The following is an 18,015-nucleotide window of genomic DNA, read 5'->3' as shown; positions in this document are numbered from 1 at the left end:
ATAGCAGCTCTTTTGTAACAAAACCCCGTGCTGCTCAGAAGTTGTTCTGAAACCTGGGACTGGGGACATTTGCAAGTTTTTCAACCAATCTTTGAGCTTAAGAAAATACAAAATGCACCATACTACAATATTTCTTTACTTATGTGATGCTGAGATGCCATGGGTGGTCCTGGTTTGCTACTAAGTGTATTCAAACATAACAGAGAATAAAATGCTTAATGGACTGTTATAAGGAGACAATTAGTATAAGAGTCTACATAAAGGACTTAAACCTTTCCCCATGCAGGCGATGTTCATGTAGGAAACCTATACAGTGGTGCCTCGCTTGACGAGGATCATTCATTCCATTCAAATCGCTGTTAAGCGAAATGCTCGTCAAGCGAAATTAAAAAACCCATTGAAATACATTGAAAACAGGTTCAGTGTGTTCCAGTGGGCAAAATACCTGCTCCTTTTGCGAAGATCCTCCATAGGGCAGCCATTTTCCAGTGTCTGCAAAGCGAGGAATCCATCGTAAAACACAGTGGGGAGCCATTTTGCACAGCAGGTGGCCATTTTAGAGCTGCCGATCAGCTGTTTTAAAATCGTTGTCTAGCGAAAAATCGGTTCCTGAAGCAGGGAACCGATCATCATTAAGTGAATTTTCCCCATAGGAACATTGTTTTGCAATCGTAAAAACTTCATCATAAAGCGGATTCGTTGTTTAACGAGGTAATCGTTAAGCGAGGCACCACTGTATTGTATGATGTTATCATTGGTGGGCATTCTTAACCTATTGTTCATTATCCTACAGTTTGCTGAAATGTGTTTCAGGATGCCTTGTAATGTTGAACAACATACCATTTTACTGGCCCTCTGGAATAACAGACCATTTTCAACCAGTTGGTTTAACCTGGACCAATCCAGTCTGCTAGTGGATCTGGGTTGGTTCAGGTTAAAGGATGGAGGAAAGCTTACTTAGATGGAAGAGATGGATGTTTCCTTGTTTTGCCCAAGATTTGTAGCTAAATTCATATCATGTATCACACACAAAAATGAACACTTATAGCAAATTCTGTGCTTTTCTCCTTCTGAGTAGATATTAGTAGTGAATAATATTATATAAAACAGGGTGGCAGAAGCATAATTCTTGGTTTCAGAGCTAGAAAATAATGGGTAGCAGTGGGAAGAGGAACTCATAGTTAGCAAGTTGCTTAACTTAAACTTTATAAATTAAAAGTCTGCATTGTAACGTGAGCTGCTTGGAGTGCCATTTATATTGCTTTTTTTTTATTTTTGAAGTCCATTATCTGCAAAACCCAGGTAAAAGGCTGTGTGCCTAGTGATGGAATGAGGAGCCTCTGATCTTTGAGATCTTATTGGACTCTAGCTCTCATTAGCCCCAGCAATCATAGCCAATGGTCAGGACTGATGGGTGCTGTTGTCAGTAACATCGAGAAAGTGGCAGTTTCCTGACTTCTGGCTTACTCTGATCAATGCAAGCCAAGAATTTAACAATTACACTTCATATATTAACATTCTAGCATTTTGATGGAAACATTTCTAACAAGAAAGTGCCTTTGGTTCCAGTGAATACCGTACATCAAGTTTGTTTGTCCTGAAACATCACCCTCATTTTGCTTATTTTAGCCATTGTTGATTTGCTTCTCTCCTTTCTGGCTGCTCTGGTGACTCTCTAGCTCAATCAAAAAATAGATTTATGTGAGATTAAGTTCTCATAAGGTCTAATATATGATGAACTCCAAAATCATCACACATCTGTTGGCCAAACTTAAAAAAAAAGAAAGATTAATTGGGGTGAGAAGCAGGATGTTGGGGGCTCCTGAAACATGGTGAAATTGCTCCTTTCGTTAGGGATGCTGGGGGACGGCATATGTGGATTTTGTATTGCCAGGTTAATCTAAAGTGAAAGGAGGACTTCCCATCTGCTTCTTTTGGCAACTGATTGCAGGGAGAGAGTACTGAATTTGGAGCCTTATTATAACTCACGCTTAGGTGTGAACATTGTATAGTATTAGCATAATATCCAAATAGAGCCATTATGTGTTAGATCTTAACAAGGGTTAAGGCAACAAACTGCTGTTACATCTTCAAAATCATGGACATAAGTAAGTGTAACAGATGGGACCTGCAGTATAATGTGGCAGTGTATCTTCCCTCTTAAATTGAGGATTCTTGTGTACGATTCTAACCAGTTCTGCCCTCCTAGCAGGGCATTCCATTCCATTCCCACACCAGAATCTGCTTCTCCCTTCTTTTTCCTCTTCTCATGCTACATTCCATGGGTAGTCCTGGTGTTTTTGGCCGCTTAAATTATTTTCAAAGGTATTTTGGTATGTTTGCGTTTGGGTATTTCTCTATGTCAATAGTTCCTTGCTTCTTAATGGTCCAGTTTCAGCTTTAGGCCTGACAGCACCCTCTTCTTATTTGAATGGAATCAGAAGTTCTGAGAAACTAGCTTAGCATATGAAACATCCAGAAGAACCACTTAACTTTTCCATACTTGCTCTCTGAAAATTGCTGCTTTCTCCCAAAATCTATTATCAGCCCAAAGGGTCATAGAGTAGTTTACAGATACTAATGAAAAATGATGTATCTCTCCCCAAGCTTAAAATATGCAAGAAAAAATGGAACGGTGAGGTTGGAGAGAGACAGTCTTTGTTGCCAATTTGTAAAGAGTTCATTTAATGAACTGTTAGAATAGCAAGCAGTTTATGGCAAAGAGGGGCCCAAAATATCTGGCATCCTAAAAGGAGCCAGCAACGGCCCTGTTTCTCTTCTCTACTTCTGTTGCAGAATGGTGAAATGGCTGCTGGTAGATGATCAGTGTACATCAGAACATGAACTTGTAATATGAAATGCAATATATCCTAGTTGATCTTCCTAACTTGGTTGGAGGTAGAACAAAGGGTTGATGAATGTACCTTATTTGCAGGCAAGATCTTCTCTGATAGTGCTAGAGTGTATTATGGAATCTATCTGTAATTTATACGGAATATGCTTCTATACAAATTACATTTCATATGGTTAATTTAAGAAGAGACTTGATGGACCAAACCAAGTGAGTCCAGTTTCCTGCTGTGGCCTTATGAGATCCTGCATAGAAGCCCACATGTGGGACATGAGGACAGTAGTTCTCTCCAGATTTTGTGACATTCAGAGACATGCTGCCTCATAGGCTCACAGTATAAATGGCTTGGTAAATAAAGTTTGTAGCTTTGCCTTCGAGAAAATGTTAATGATCCTAAAAATATCAGGAGTTCATTCTGTAGTTACATGGGTTTGGATATGGATATTGTTCATGAAGAAGTTAACAAATCAAACAAAATGAACCCTTCTGAGGGAATTAATGGATCTGAGGAACTTAACAAATCAAAGCAGCATTAATCCTATTGGCATAACAAAACTTAGAAAGGTTGTTGAAAGTAGCATCAAAGTGGCATGTACTGTCCATTTTTCCTTGTAAATAAAGGGCAATGTTTTATGATATCATGACAAACCAAGGTATTTTTCCTTGCCTGTACAAGTAACAACCAATAGCATATAGTAGGATGGGCATTCAGGAATATGTAGTCCTAATATGTGTGTGTACAATAATGTGTTACAGAGAAAGGTGTTTTTAGTGTGATCCCTGTGTCATTTGTAATAAATAGCTATGCCTGCTAATATAAGTATTTACTAGATTTCTTTCCCATTGTACCATATGAAGATGCTTATCTCTTGATAATTATACTCAGTGTGGTGGGCTTGTGCTGCTGAAAGTGCTTGGCTGTTTCAAAAACAAAAGAGAGACACGTGCTGGGCTCGTCAGTGGTAACCAATTATAGAATTAGCTTTGAAATGCTATCTATTGCATTAATTTGTGATATATGTATTCCATATAAGAGAGAATACATAATGTTGAATACATAATCATATAGTTGAAGCGTCTAAGTAGATGAAGTAGTCAGGATACAATGTTCTCTTTGGTTTTGTTATGAATTGTCCAATGCAAAACAGTTCTTACAGTTTCAGCCGTGGAAACTTTGCACACTGTTCATTGTTTAAAGTGGCACGTCTTCCCCTGAGTACACGTTGTCATTAATTTAGATGATTATGAATCCTTGATAATTTTGAGGTAAGGACATTTTGTGTGCCTTTCTGACCTCCATTTCAGGAAGATGGGTGCATTCTTTCTTAAAACAGCTTTCATCTCCAGAATAGCCTCTTCTGTCTCAATGCATTATAGTTAAATAATTATGTCTTCAGCTAAAGAGATTACAATGACTTCAATAGTTGCTTATCTTTTCATCTGGACTATCTTTGAAGAAAGAAAGAATAACATTTTAATTATGCACTTATTAGTAATTTCATTTATTTATAAATGCACTAGACTGATATAAATCAAAATTTAAAAGTTTGAAAATTATCATATTATATACTTGAAATGGAAAAAAGGTCCTAGCTTAATGCAGCTGAAAACTAAAGAAACCTTTTTCTATTTAAAATCTTGCTCTTGAAAGCAAACTCTGTCTGGATTTGTGAAATGGCTGTTGCATTTCTTTTGTAAGGTTAGCTTTGGCATCTCCCCAGTTTTTTGGAAGGGAATCTACCCATAACTCTATGGGTCTTTATTCCACACACATACAAAAATTGCTTACTGTATTGTATTGATTCAGAAAGGAGCAAAGAGAATTATTGGGTTGCAGTCAAGTACTGCCAAACCAAAATTTGAATTTGATCTCAGGTATAAGGAGCATTGAATGTTGCTTTTATCTCTTTTTTTGTGTGGGGAGCATAGGGTGGTGCTGCTGGGTGTGTGCTGAGAGGGAAAGGGAAATTGGGTACTGAACATGTGGCTTTCTGGCACTAACACAAATCCCGTCTGTATTTAAATGCTGTCCCCAGGTTACAACTATGGCTATATCTGCGTGGAGTTTTCCCTCTTGGAAGAGGCCATCGCCTGCATGGAAGCCAACCAGGTTGCTTTACACTTCGGTCGAAAATGCTGCTAGAAGAATATTTTTGTGGGGCGGGTGGTCACCTATTGACCTTTTTTAAACAATGGCTCAAAGGAGGGATTTTTATTCCAAAATGTACAACATGGCAGCTGATATTCTAGTGTCTCCCAGAAATCTGGAGAGGCCTAGTACTCTATTGAAAGAGTGTGTTTATTTATGTGTGTGTATATATATATTTGAAGAGTCTTCCCATCAAGTTGTGCAAGCTTTGCAGACTTGATAGATTCAGAGTGTAGTAGTGAAGAAGAGGGTTCCCAGTTCTGATGGCTATATTTGTGAATTAGTGTATATTGTGGTTTTCAGGTCACAGGTATTAAGCTGCTAACTTGAGGTGTGTTATTTTCTTCATTATGTTAGCAAACAGAATCTGTGCTTCCTCTAGGCAAAATGGTGATATGTTGGAGTATGCACAGACATCTGTACCTGGTTTTTTTTCTGTTTCTGTTTTTGTTTTTTGTGGGCTAGACCACTAATATGCAGCTCTGAGTGAAAAATTCTGTTTGCATGCCTCATTTGTCCATGTGCTTTCATTTGGTGGGTGTGTATGGGGTTTTGTCTGTTTCTTTTTGTATTCATTCTGGCCGTGTGCAATTTGGAGCTGTATAGCAGGGGTCTGCCTGTTGCAGATGTACCTGGTTAATCTGATTTTCTCTGAAATAGAAAATGGTTTTTATAAACTATTGCCAGTCCTAACCAGAATAGACCCATTGCATCATTGGGTTTTACATAATTGCTAATTTCCTTTTTAGCAGTTAATTCAAAGTGCTACCTCTAATTGGGGCTAGCAATTGGATTTAGACCTATACAGTGAAGTGTAGACTAGATTTTTATAGCAAATTCTGTAAGGAAAAATATATTATGGCAATAATAAATATTCCAGATTTTTCATTGAATTGTAGAATACAGTAATTGAGTTGGAAGGGGCCTATAAGGCCATTGAATCCAACCCCCTGCTCAATGCGGGAATACAAATTAAAGCAGATCTGACAAATCAGTGTCCAGTTTTCTCTTGAATGCCTCCAGCATTGGAGTGCTCAACACCTCCTGATGTAATTGGTCCCATTGTCACACTGTTCTCACAGTTAAGAAGTTTTTCCTGATGTTCAGCCTAAATATGGCTTCCTGTAACTTGCAATTTTTAGAACACAACAACCTTGTTTTCCCATATTTAAGAGTTTATCTATGTATTTATGCATACTAAATTCATGCATGTTTTTAAATAGTGTTTTATATCTTGTTTGAGTTCTTAAAGTTTTTGGCAACTCCGTCTTTGAAGTAGCTATTTTTCACAAAGTTTGCATAGCCCAGAAACACTATCAGTAATTCAGATAAACAGATTTATGTTAAGTGAGTTATCACTAGTAATTTATGAGATGAAATATAGGATCGATTCCATCTCAGTAGGCTAGGATAAAGTAGATCAAACCAGCCTTTTGAAGCTTGTGATTATTTGCTGGCACATATGTCAATTTTGTTTCTGTAGGTTGTAGTCTTTCTAGAATTTTTTCTTCTCCTACAAATTTGATTTACTGGAAAGTTCTTTATTCTATTGCATAAAGTTCAGAATGATTTCAGTAATACTTCTAAACCTCCTTGAAAAAGTTCAGAATGATGTATCTGAAACTCCTAATTATATTTCTTTCAAGCATAGTTCAAACATTCATTTTTATTTTACTTGTTCTTCAAGAGTGTTAAATTTTCATGCCTTGATCAGTGTCCCAGAAACAATTTTTCTTGATTAAGAATCTGAGTATAGTATTAGAAACGACTCGGGTCTCTTCTCCAAATAACGTATATTATAGTAGTTTTTCAACATGGGCATCACAAGAATTTATTAATTTCAAGGGGGTAAAGGATTTTTTATTTAATTATAATCCCTAATTAGGTGTTCTGCAGATTATTAAAATCATGACTAAATTGTGTTTATTCAGGTGTGAAAATGAGGATACAAGCTTTCCTAGCTGCAGTTCCATAGGCTGTCTATTGCTTCATTCCTAGCAGTAGCTTGAATTTTCCCATGGGTACATATTTTTTTCTTCTGCATTAATTTCAACGTATAATCCAAATAATTGGATTTGCAGTTCATTTTAAAATATTGACACACACACCCTGGAGAGATCCTTCTTTCAACCTTAAATTTGTAGAAGTCCTGAAACATTTCTCATAGACATTCAGGCTTGGGAAAAAATTGTACTGCTCTGAGCCTGCTCACGTTTGGGAGTATATCAGTAATAGCATTGAATTTTTCCCATCTTAAAAGTTGGGGTGATCTGAAAGACATCGCAATACAGTATCTATTTATCATACCAACTGGATAGGCTCTTGGTTTGTGATGTAAACATCAGGGAAGAAGTACTGTCCAGTTTTGTATTCTGTCCAACATCCGTGTTTCAGGATCCTTTGATAATAAGATCCACCAACCAAGATATTTTTTTCCAAACCCATCTTGTGTGTACCATGCCCTAACTTAGCCGCCTAGAGTGGTCTTAACCGACTAGATAGGCAGGATATAAATAAAATAAATAAATAACTTACAAGTATTTTGTGTTTTTCCCTCTGTCATTTATACTACATCAAATTCAGCCTTTATTTTCAGGCACCTGGTGGACAATTCCACAAATTTCCCCAAACCCATAGTTTGTAACTCAGTGCTTTAGAATCCAGAACAAAGCTGATAAATGATTCCTGTCTTGTTTCTCAAGGCACCAAAGTTGTGCCTTCAAAATAGGCCGTTTAACATACTTCCAAAAAGAAGAATTGATTTACTGAAGCTGATGGGGAAGAAGTTCAGGAAAATGCTATTCTGTTTCATTAGATAACGGAATTTTGATTAATCATGGGTTAATATATTCTCAAAAGCTTTCACGGGTTTAATTATGGGTTAAATATGCCATTACAAAAGTTATATGTGTTGGTCTAACAGTTAGTTGGTCAATGCAGTAGCATAATGGTAATGTGACATGCTCAGTTTTTATTCTACAATGAGCATGCTTCTGTTATAGCTATCTGTTTTTCAAGAAGTAATGGTCACTTAGCTGGCAAAAATAAAAAATAAAAATCATAAGTACTGTTTTTTTGGTCAAACCTCAGGCGTGCTACAGATTGCCTTCCCTTAATTCAGACTGATACTCTATTTTGTAATGTTTTGGATATTTTTGCTCAGATTGACCAAGTCCATCTTCATTCTGTTCAGTGGTGTTCATATGTGTTCTAGATATTGAGGGACAATTTCTCATTTATATATGGTATATAAAAAATGAACTGCTTCCTTTTTTTTTGGCAAGTGTGACTGATGCATTGTTTTTTTGACAGTTTGAACTGCTTTATCCAAATCAGTTAAAACTGGGTTTTTAAAATGTCTCTTGGAGGTTTAGAAGGATTACTGAAAGGGTGCCCAAATATAGAGGTGACTGAAATTTATGAGGGTATGGACATGCAAATTCACCAGTGCAGAGGGATAGTGAAATCCCATGGGACTCGGCCTAACAAGCATTGTTCTTGTTGCGTTTGTCCTCAATCAGGATTTACTTCAAAAGTCAGGTACTTTGGTTGCATTATAGTACCAGCATTCAACATAAGAGGGAGAAGTGAGCAAAGCAAACTAATTGATGTCTGTGTCTTTACATTATGTTTATTTTGTTGATCTCATTGACCACACACTGTGCTACACAGAAGGGTTTGGTACCATGCTTTAAGCGTTGGTAGCCTGCTATGATTTATCTGTCACTTAGATTTCAAAATTACTTTCTGCTTCTATTTTGGTTGCTTTGGATCATTGATGGAGATTATGCTTTTTTATTTTATATATATTCTGATATTTTCCCAAAAGTTGGAAAATAACTTGAAGATCGTATATCTGGCTTGGACTGCCTTTAACCACTTAGATGAATTCTCGTCCTCCACCAAAATGATTTCTGCTTTGATGACCTATCTTCTTTCTCTTTCAAATGGCTATATTGAGAGGGAAACAACTTGGCATTTCTTAATACAAATTCATATTTATATTTTTCTCTCTTGGGATTTACTAATTTTCTAATGGAAATTGTGAACATCCTATAATAACATTTAAAAACCAAATCACATACAATGTGCTTTTAACTGTAGGAGGCAAGTGCAAAAACAACTAGGCCTTTCAACCTTTCATATATCAGTATGCCAGCCTGTATTGCTTCATTGTTTGGCCTTGAAACTTTATAGTTACCTGGATGTGAGGATGGACTAAAATGCTTCTAGGGCCGGCTTCTTTCTCTCTGCTCCAGTTTTCAGTTTGTGACTTTTGTAGTTCATTAGAAACATAGGTTACTTGTAATTGATTGAACATCAGAAGAGGTGATGGCATATGTATTATAGAATGTGCTGTTGGATGTTTTCGATGCTGACTTTAGTGATAATGTTGCTGCATTAAATTAAGAGGTGACTACTCATTGGAATGTGCTGCAGGGTTAGTTTCTTGAACAAAATAGAGTGATCCATTTCCTGCTATTTGGAGTCTTCCTCATACAAGAAATATCTATTCAGTAAATCAAGCACATTAGAAAATTCAGTACATTATCTCATTTTAAGTACAACAAGAAAAGGTAAATCCCCTGCCCCAGAGCTTCCTAATTAAGGGCCATGTTCAGTGTAATGCAGAGGTGGGCAGCTTGGCAAGGTTTTGGAGCCAAGTCTTTGCTCTGCCACAGATTGCACCAGGCTCAGAAATGGCTGAAAATTGGGTGGGGGAGAAACAACAATAGGAACTGCTCAACAGGCGCTTCTGATTTTAATTTTTGGTTGCGGGGATTTCCACCTCCCTAATGCATATTCTTGAAGAAGATCTCTGAGAGTGAAAACAGGCCATTTTTTATATGCACACACTGACTTTTTTACATTTGGAATATGGTGTTGGCTGTTGGGTTGCATGCAGTTTGTGGCCCCACACCTGGTGGAATGAGTAAATCCTTAAGATGCATTAGAGCACTTTTAGTGGGGAACTGTTGACAAACAGACAACACAAACAAAACTTGCAACAATATTGAGGGGTTACTTTGGAGGATTGATTGACATAGATTACATTTTATTGGTATAATGGCTAAAATCCTGTTGGTAGAGTTAAGCAAATCGCATAACTACTGGAAGTGGATTGATTCAAGTTAACAAATCTCAGGACACATTACCTTTTGTATATGGAATTGCGTGACTTGGTATGCAACAGATAATGCATATAGAGATTTCTTAACTTACAGCAGTTTACAACTGAAAGTTATGCCTTTTCCATAACTGCACAACAGGATTTCAGCCAATACATTGTAGCCAATAACTTCTTTATAAGATATTTGGGAAGTTGTGAGGTGAAAACAGTTGTTTTGGATGAAAGGCAAGTTAAGACAGTGGGTGCAGCTCTTAATGTGGTTTTTAAAAACGTGGTTATTTGTGGATGCCACATTTTTCCAGTGAATATGCACACTTGGAGTCCTTAACTAATAATATGTTGGGTATGTTGTGTGGCATTTGTAGAATTTCTGTGTAAATGGTGAAGTATGCGATATTGCTTTTGCAGTTAACTTGGTTTGAAAAGATAACTAGGATTTTTAAATCCAGTTCTGGTTTTCAACACCTATTTGCCATATCAGGTGAATTCACTATGGGAGCATATACATTTTGGGTAATTCTTGTCACTGCTGCAGTTTAAAGATCTGTAGTTTCTCATTTTTTCTGAAATATGTTTGTTAGATGCACCATAGAACACTTTGCTTAATAAGGCAGTCTTCAGACATATGTTTGGTTATGAATGACACTATTGAGTGAGGACATGTATATAGAATTGTAATCTAAATCTTGATTAGATTTTCCAGCAAATTCTGTGAAAGAGATCCCTATGCTATAGGACGAATAACTCTTACACAATGCTGTAATTTTCCGCAAGGGAAATTACCCCTTTTCATTATGTTTTGCAATTGTAAGTGCAGTGCTGGTGTCTATAAATGTGTTACTAGATATAGGAATTTTGTATCATAGATTAAGAGTATGAAGTTAGGATCTAGTTAGTTGATAACATGTTTGGACTGTGTAACAAAAACTCTGTGGTTTGTTCTTATTTTACATTGAAATAGTGTAATTGTAATATGAATGTTGATCTTTTGAAACTGAGAGGACATTTGATATTCTTTTCTAGCTTAATATTACAGTAATTTTGGTGGATTATTTTAAAAAATAAATATTTTTGTTTCCTTGGTTTAGCATTTCCACAGAAAGTTTCAGTGTAAAAAAAATGGTGCTTATTTGTTGTTATTCAGTACTCCAAACTTAAAGGTGCTTTGCTCAGCATCAGTGGGGAAAAAGGTATTTTCAAGAAAGACAAATTTGGGTTAGACTAGGGGGCTTCCTTTCTAAATGAACCTTTTTCCTGCCTGTTCAGCGAACATACACAGGATGTTCTGTCTGCTGTATCTCATACAGCAGAAGAGAATGAGGTAGGAGAAGAAAGAAAAGAAGAAGAGAAGATGATAGGGGCTCTTCTTGTTGAAATTTGACCAGTTCTGAAACAAGTTCCTTTCTCAACAAATACGTCATGGGTAAATGCCTGAGTTTTTTTTTAAATAACAAAGTAATGAAAATCCTCTCAGTTACTTTGGTGAGAAAGAGAAACAAATGATGGCCTGAATATCTGTGATCTTCGTTATACTCCGTCCGTATGTTTTTTTCCAGCAATCTATGTTATAGCTTCAGGTTGGGATGGTAAGTTCTGGGTTTGCTATTATATGAATGTCTCTGAGTTATTTGATGCCAGAGTTTTCACTATGAGTGAGACTTTGTACTATCTTCATTGACTGCCTGTTTCATTTTTGGACAGAGTGCTTGAGTTGCTGATACTAACTAAAACAGGGAATTAAAACCTGGGTACTTTACGAGTGATCTCTTTTATGAATCTGACAGTATTAAGATGGGATGAGAGGCTCTTCTCTGTGTCAGTTACTATCAGTGGCACAGGAGGTAGACTCAAAAAGGAGGCCTAGGTCAGAGATGGGTAAGTTAAGGAGGCAGGCATCCAACTTGATTCCTCTAATCCCCTGGGAACTGTTTTAGACACTGTACATTGATTTTGTTGCCATGCGACCAGATTGTGCTGGCAACCCCACCAAGCTCTTTAAAACACTGTGTGCAGGAAGCAAGTTTTAAAACACAGTAGTGCTTTTAGAAAATGTGATGGAGTAGTGTTGATCCAACGAACAGGGCCCATGCTCTCTGTACATGTTATGCGAGGCAGGAATTGCAGGGAAGTTTGTCCCTACTGCGTTGCCAGATTTCAGTACAAGTAGGAGGTTCTCCACAAAGATGATGGGGAGCATTTAGATGCATGTGTCACTAACAACTTTTTGTTCCAGTATGTTCTTTATTGATTGACTGCTGTGTCTTATTGAGACTATATTTTGTGCTAGTGTATTTCTTAAAGTGGTGTTATTGATTAAAACTTCATTTTGATTGTCTTAATTGTGATAGCTGCTTTCAATATGAAGCCAAAGGAGAACTAACATGCATTTTTATTCATTTTACTAATTAAGCTAAATGCCTGAGAAAAAGTATCATAGATCACATTAGACAGTGTTAAAAAGGAATATGTGAGCAACAGCTTGCCTTCAATTTTGTCTGTTACATGTATAAATAATGTAATATTATATATTTACATATTTGTATGAGTTGAAAGTTTACCATTTCGCGTCCGCCTCTGTGAAAAGTAGTTACTGAGACATTGATGAAGCAAGAAATTAGAACAGACTGATGAGAACTGGAGGTAGTACTGTTTAGACAATTTCGAAAGTGTTACCCCCATTCAATATGTAATAATAATTGTGTGCCATCAAGTCGATTCCGACTTATGGTCACTCTTTACAGGGTTTTCTGGGTAGAGAAAACAAAAAAAGTGATTTACTATTTCCTTCTTATTGTGGTGACCTGGCTCTTTGCAGCTTGCCCAAGCATACATAGTTCTCCCAGAAGGCACAGTGGGGAATTCAGCTCCCAACCTCTGGCTCCACAGCCAGATACCCAGACCACTGAGCTATCCACCCATGTGCTATAGTTTAAATGGCCAAGTTGTAAATTTGTACCAGAAAGTTGACTGTTCATAATGTTCTTGCTCTTGTAACAGGAAAACCTGTTAGTGTTTTCATATAGAAAAGGTGTCCATCCATTATTTTATGAACAATGGAAGTAATGTAATAGTGCATTAACTTTGAAGGAATACATGTTGCAAGGCTAGCACAATTATCTTTAACCTTTAAGTAGCAAAATGATTTGTATAATGGAGTTAGTGTTGGTTCTACGCAGAGGCATAGAATTAATTTATATAAAAAAAAATTAAGCTAGCCAATAATGTAAAGCTCTTCAATGGATACATCTAGAACATTTTGCAGGACCTTCTTACTTCAGCATGATGCCGGTGACTTGACTGAGGCTGGTTCTTCTCTTGCACATTTTATACAGAATTGTGTGTTACTGATTCTTATCAGTCAGAAAAAGTAAGTGATGGTGATTTATTTCTGCAAACTCTAGAGAGCCAGATTGAAGTTTCTGTAGCACAAACATATTTAACAGATTCTGTTGCTTTTCTTCTCAGTTAGGTTAGTTATAGTGTTTGAGGGCTTCCTTACCAAACCAGTACAGATCCCACTGGTTCCCAGATTATAAAATTGAGGAGTGGTGGTGGACTGACTGAACAAAGACAATGGGAATCGCATGTGATTCTCCTTGCCTATTTAGATTTTCAGAAGGAACTGTTGAATCCTTCAATCCAAGGTAAGGTCAGCTTGTGGTGGAGGTTGGAATAGATCTTTTCCTGCACTACCCTCAGAGCTTTTAGTGAAACCTAGAAATACTGTTTTAAATAATTTTGGAGATTTGTGTTTCAACATGTCGACCTTAGTTTTTTTGTACTAGTGATTTTGTTATGTTTGTTTGCCTTGGATTTATAGGAAGATGTGTTCTATTTTACTAATGTAATAGTGGTGGGGAGACATTCAATTACTTTCCACTGCCCATCTGGTAGTCAGATTAAAATCTCAGTTCAGTGGCTTGAATATAATACAGTGGTACTACGGTTTATGAATTTAATGCGTTCTCTGGGATGTTTCGTAATGTGAAAAATTTGTAAACTGAAATGTGGTTTCCCATAGGAACGCATTGAAAACCAATTAATTCATTCTGGAGGTCAGAAAAAAGTTTTTAAAAAGTCTTATCTGTTCAAAACTATTTATAAAGTGCAATTTAAAGGCAGAACACACAGTAAAAGGCATGCAAATGACAAAGTTCAGCTCTCTACCTTTCCACTGCTTGAGAAATGCACCAGAAAAGTTCCAAAAAGTCTCAAAACTGCTGCACAAAATTTCCAGAATGGCTCCAAAATTGGGTGCAAAAACCACTCCAACACCTCCACACTCGATGCCACGTGCTACCCACAGACTCCAGCATGCATGGGGGTGGCGCTATAAACCTCCCAGTGCATCTTGGGAAAACTTGCTTTGTATTGCGAGAAATTTTTTTTAAACTGAGGCATGGATTTTCATTTGTAAACCAAAAATTACGTTAACTGAGGCGTACATAAATCGAGGTACCACTGTACTGATGAACTCTCATGAAAATTTGGTTCATCCTAAATATGTTTCTATCGGAGGATAGCTGTGGGGAATCTCCTGACTGAATTATAGTGCTGCCCAGTCATTGTTTCCCCAGAAGGACATCTTTTTAATATCACTAGAACAAAGTTCCCTCTAAGGTGCATGCCTGCATGAGCAACTGTTCCCCTCCACACAGCCTTTCTTTTCCTCTGTGAATCAACGACAACCATTTTCAACCCCTTTGGTTCTGGTCACAACAGAGCCCTGTGTGTGTGCAGAAACTGAGTGTGTGCAAGGAGTAGAGCCCTGCCCAGCGGGGCTAAAAATTAGATGGAATGTTGCATTGGAACTTAGCCCAAGAAAATGCATATTGAACTGCATGGCCAAAAATATTTATATTTTTATTCACATTCATATTTATATTTATGTCATCATACTTTTAGTTTATCCGTGTAACTCCAGAACAGTAATCACCTTGTGCTACAGAAGAAAGCATGCATGTACATATTTTAAATGCAAGGACTTTGATGCTAAAAACATCAAAGCAGTTATCCTAAAATAATGTTTGTATAGAGAGTTTCCTGTAGTGGCATGTCTCCTCATATCTTTTATTATGACACACTCTAGTAGTGTTGTAAGAACTTTTGACAGATTTCATATACTGTTTTGTGTGCTGCCTTGGAAGATGTTCTACTGATGTATTTTACAGTGGGGTTTTGACTTAAGAACAGCTTGAGTTAAGAACATTTTGACTTAAGAACCGCTCTCATAGGAAAATATTGACTTGACTTACATACTTAGATTTGAGTTAAAAACTGAAAAAAAACCACGTGGGATGCCTCCTGCAAAATTTGAACTTTCAGTTAACTGTTGGCCAGTGAAAAGGGTGCCTGTCTGCTTCCTCACGCCTCCCAGCGTTTAGAGAGTGGATTGGGAGACAGTCTTCGGACTGCCTGGTACTTGTACTGCCTGGACTGTATTTTCCCTGCCTTCCCTGAACCTTTCTTGACCTAAGAAAAAAAGAAACAAAATATCCCCCTCTAGTGGTCGAAGGCAGAATAGCAGCTTCCCATTAGTTTCTATGGACGGAAAAGAGCAGATACGGATCAAATGGTTTTCAATGCATTCCTATGGGAAATGCAGATTTGACCTGAGAACTTTTTGACTTGAGAACCGCCTTCCAATACGGATTAAGTTCTCAAGTCAAGACCCCACTGTATTCAGTCTAGGACAGCAATGTGAACCTATGGCATGTGTGCCACAACTGGCATGCAGAGCTCTCTCTGTGGGCACACGAGCCATAAGTCGCCATCAAGAAATACTTACCTGTCCTCCAATCCCAGATTTCAGGAAAAACTCTTGGGAAATGAGAGAGAGCCAAGATGGCAACTGCTGCCACAAACACACACACACATACACCCGCCCAGATGCCAGGCATGCACCTTTAACGATTGCATCTGGAGGTGGAGCGGGGAGTGTCCCAGGCAGGTGCTGGAGGAGTGGGACTTTTTGGAATTGTCATGGTTGGTTTTGAGTTGCAGTTTGGGCACTTGAGCTAAAAAATGTACACCATCACTAGTCTAGGAGGTTTATGAAATACATGCTCAACCCATTCCTTTTCTGTGCAGTCAGTGCTTAAGAAGAAAACATGCTTAAAGTATTTGTGGTAGATTACGTATGGATATACAATTCATACTGGTTGTTAAGTTTGAATTTCTGCAAATCATTGTACTTTTAGGCTGTTTGAAATGGGGAGAAATACTCCAGCTAAAATCTGATGTGTTTGGCCAAGGCATAGCCTGTAGAATAAATAAAGAAAAGGTTTGGTCCTTTTTCATATAATAGTTCAACATTATTATTCATTGGTTTAGTCAAAATGGTTACGGTATATATCCTGTGAGTAGTCCAGAAGAACTTGACTTCTCCACTTTCTTTAATCACCCCAGTAAATTAGCTAAAATCACCACATCTAGGAACATCATTGAGACAAAGGCAATGGTCCAAACAACCATGTGCAACTCCCTATGTGTGGACTTCCCAGATGTTCTCTTTCTTTAGTGGGTCTGTATGTCCCTGAGGAATTGTCCTTTAAATCAGGGTGCTTTCTTGAGCGACATCCCCAAAAAATGTAGGGCAACCTCTAGAGAGCCAGGGACTACACACAGTAACCCAAGTCTTTGGAGAGCCAGCGTCCATTATACTATTAAAGAAGACATCCCCCCAAAAAAAGAGCCTCTCATGACCTTTAGTGAAGGTAGGTGAAGCAATTTTATTAGATAATCTTTCTCTAGCTTGTTTAAGGCATAAGGGTGTGGAGTTTTATTCCAAAACAAGTGATCAGGCATCACTTCAGGTTTTGGAAATACAGTGGTGTCTCGCTTAGCGATTGCTTCGTTTAATGATGTATTCGCTTAATGATGGGTTTTTTAAAAGAATTTTCCGCATCGTTTAACGATGTTTCCTATGGGTGATTTTCGCTTAGCAATTTCGGGACCATGCTTCGCATAGCGAATGCATTTTGGGTCCCCTGTTTCGCTTAACAATGTCCATTTTTGCAATTTTAAAAGTGTCTTAAAATGTTCAAAAACTGTTTTAAATGCTTGGAATTGTTACTGCACCTTCTAAAACATGTGCAAACTTAATTTGGCTTTGTTCTGACTCTTCCTTAATTTTTGGTGAATTTCCCCCCCCCCATTGAAATGCATTGAACCCAAGTTTGACAGCTGTCAAACGGGCACTTTAATGCATTCCAATGGGGGAGAAAAAATTCACCAAAAATTAACGAAGACTCAGAAACTGTTTTAAATGCTTGGATTCGTTAGAGCACCTTGTAAAACGTGTGCAAACTTAATTTGGCTTTGTTCTGAGTCTTCGTTAATTTTTGGTGAATTCCCCCCCCCCATTGAAATGCATTGAAGTGCCCGTTTGACAACTGAGGCAAGGTCCCAAACATCGCTATGCGAAATTTCCCCATAGGGAACATCGCTAAATGGAGCGCAAAATCGCTCCAAAAACCTCATTGCTAAGCGAATACATCGTTAAACGAGGCAATCGCTAAGCAAGGCACCACTGTAATTATGCACCATTAAGTGAGTTCTGATTCATAGTGACCATAGAAAGGTATGAGGCCAGTGGAAATCAATAGCCATGCTTAAATAGTGTGTGTGATCATAGAGTGCTATCAATGAACATGTACCTTGTTTCCCCCAAAATAAGTCAGGGTCTTATATTAATTTTCGCTCCAAAAACGCATTAGGGCTTCTTTTCATGTGATGTTTTATTTTTTCCATGTACAACAATATACATTTACTCAAATACAGTCATGCCATCTTCTGGTTGCTGCACAATGCTGCATAATGGTGGAGGGCGAGGTTTCACTTAACTAGGTCTTATTTTAGGGGTAGGGCTTATATTATGAGCAT

The 18,015-nt window shown here is 37.6% G+C and overlaps 1 protein-coding gene across 8 annotated transcripts in view; it reads left to right on the top strand.

Annotated features, from left to right (window-relative positions):
• The window catches only part of RBM6 (RNA binding motif protein 6), a 78,756-nt gene that overhangs the window by 17,129 nt on the left and 43,612 nt on the right, over positions 1–18,015 (top strand). For all 8 annotated transcript variants that reach the window (XM_020789346.3, XM_020789337.3, XM_078385513.1 and 5 more), the window contains exon 6: positions 4,888–4,961. In XM_020789346.3, coding sequence (XP_020645005.3) covers positions 4,888–4,961 — 74 coding nt within the window. The remainder of the gene's footprint in view (positions 1–4,887; positions 4,962–18,015) is intronic.

This window comes from Pogona vitticeps, chromosome 2 (assembly GCF_051106095.1).
Source record: "Pogona vitticeps strain Pit_001003342236 chromosome 2, PviZW2.1, whole genome shotgun sequence".
Taxonomy (NCBI): domain Eukaryota; kingdom Metazoa; phylum Chordata; class Lepidosauria; order Squamata; family Agamidae; genus Pogona; species Pogona vitticeps.
Note: the sequence above shows the minus strand (reverse complement) of the source record. Positions and strands in the feature narration are given on the sequence as shown.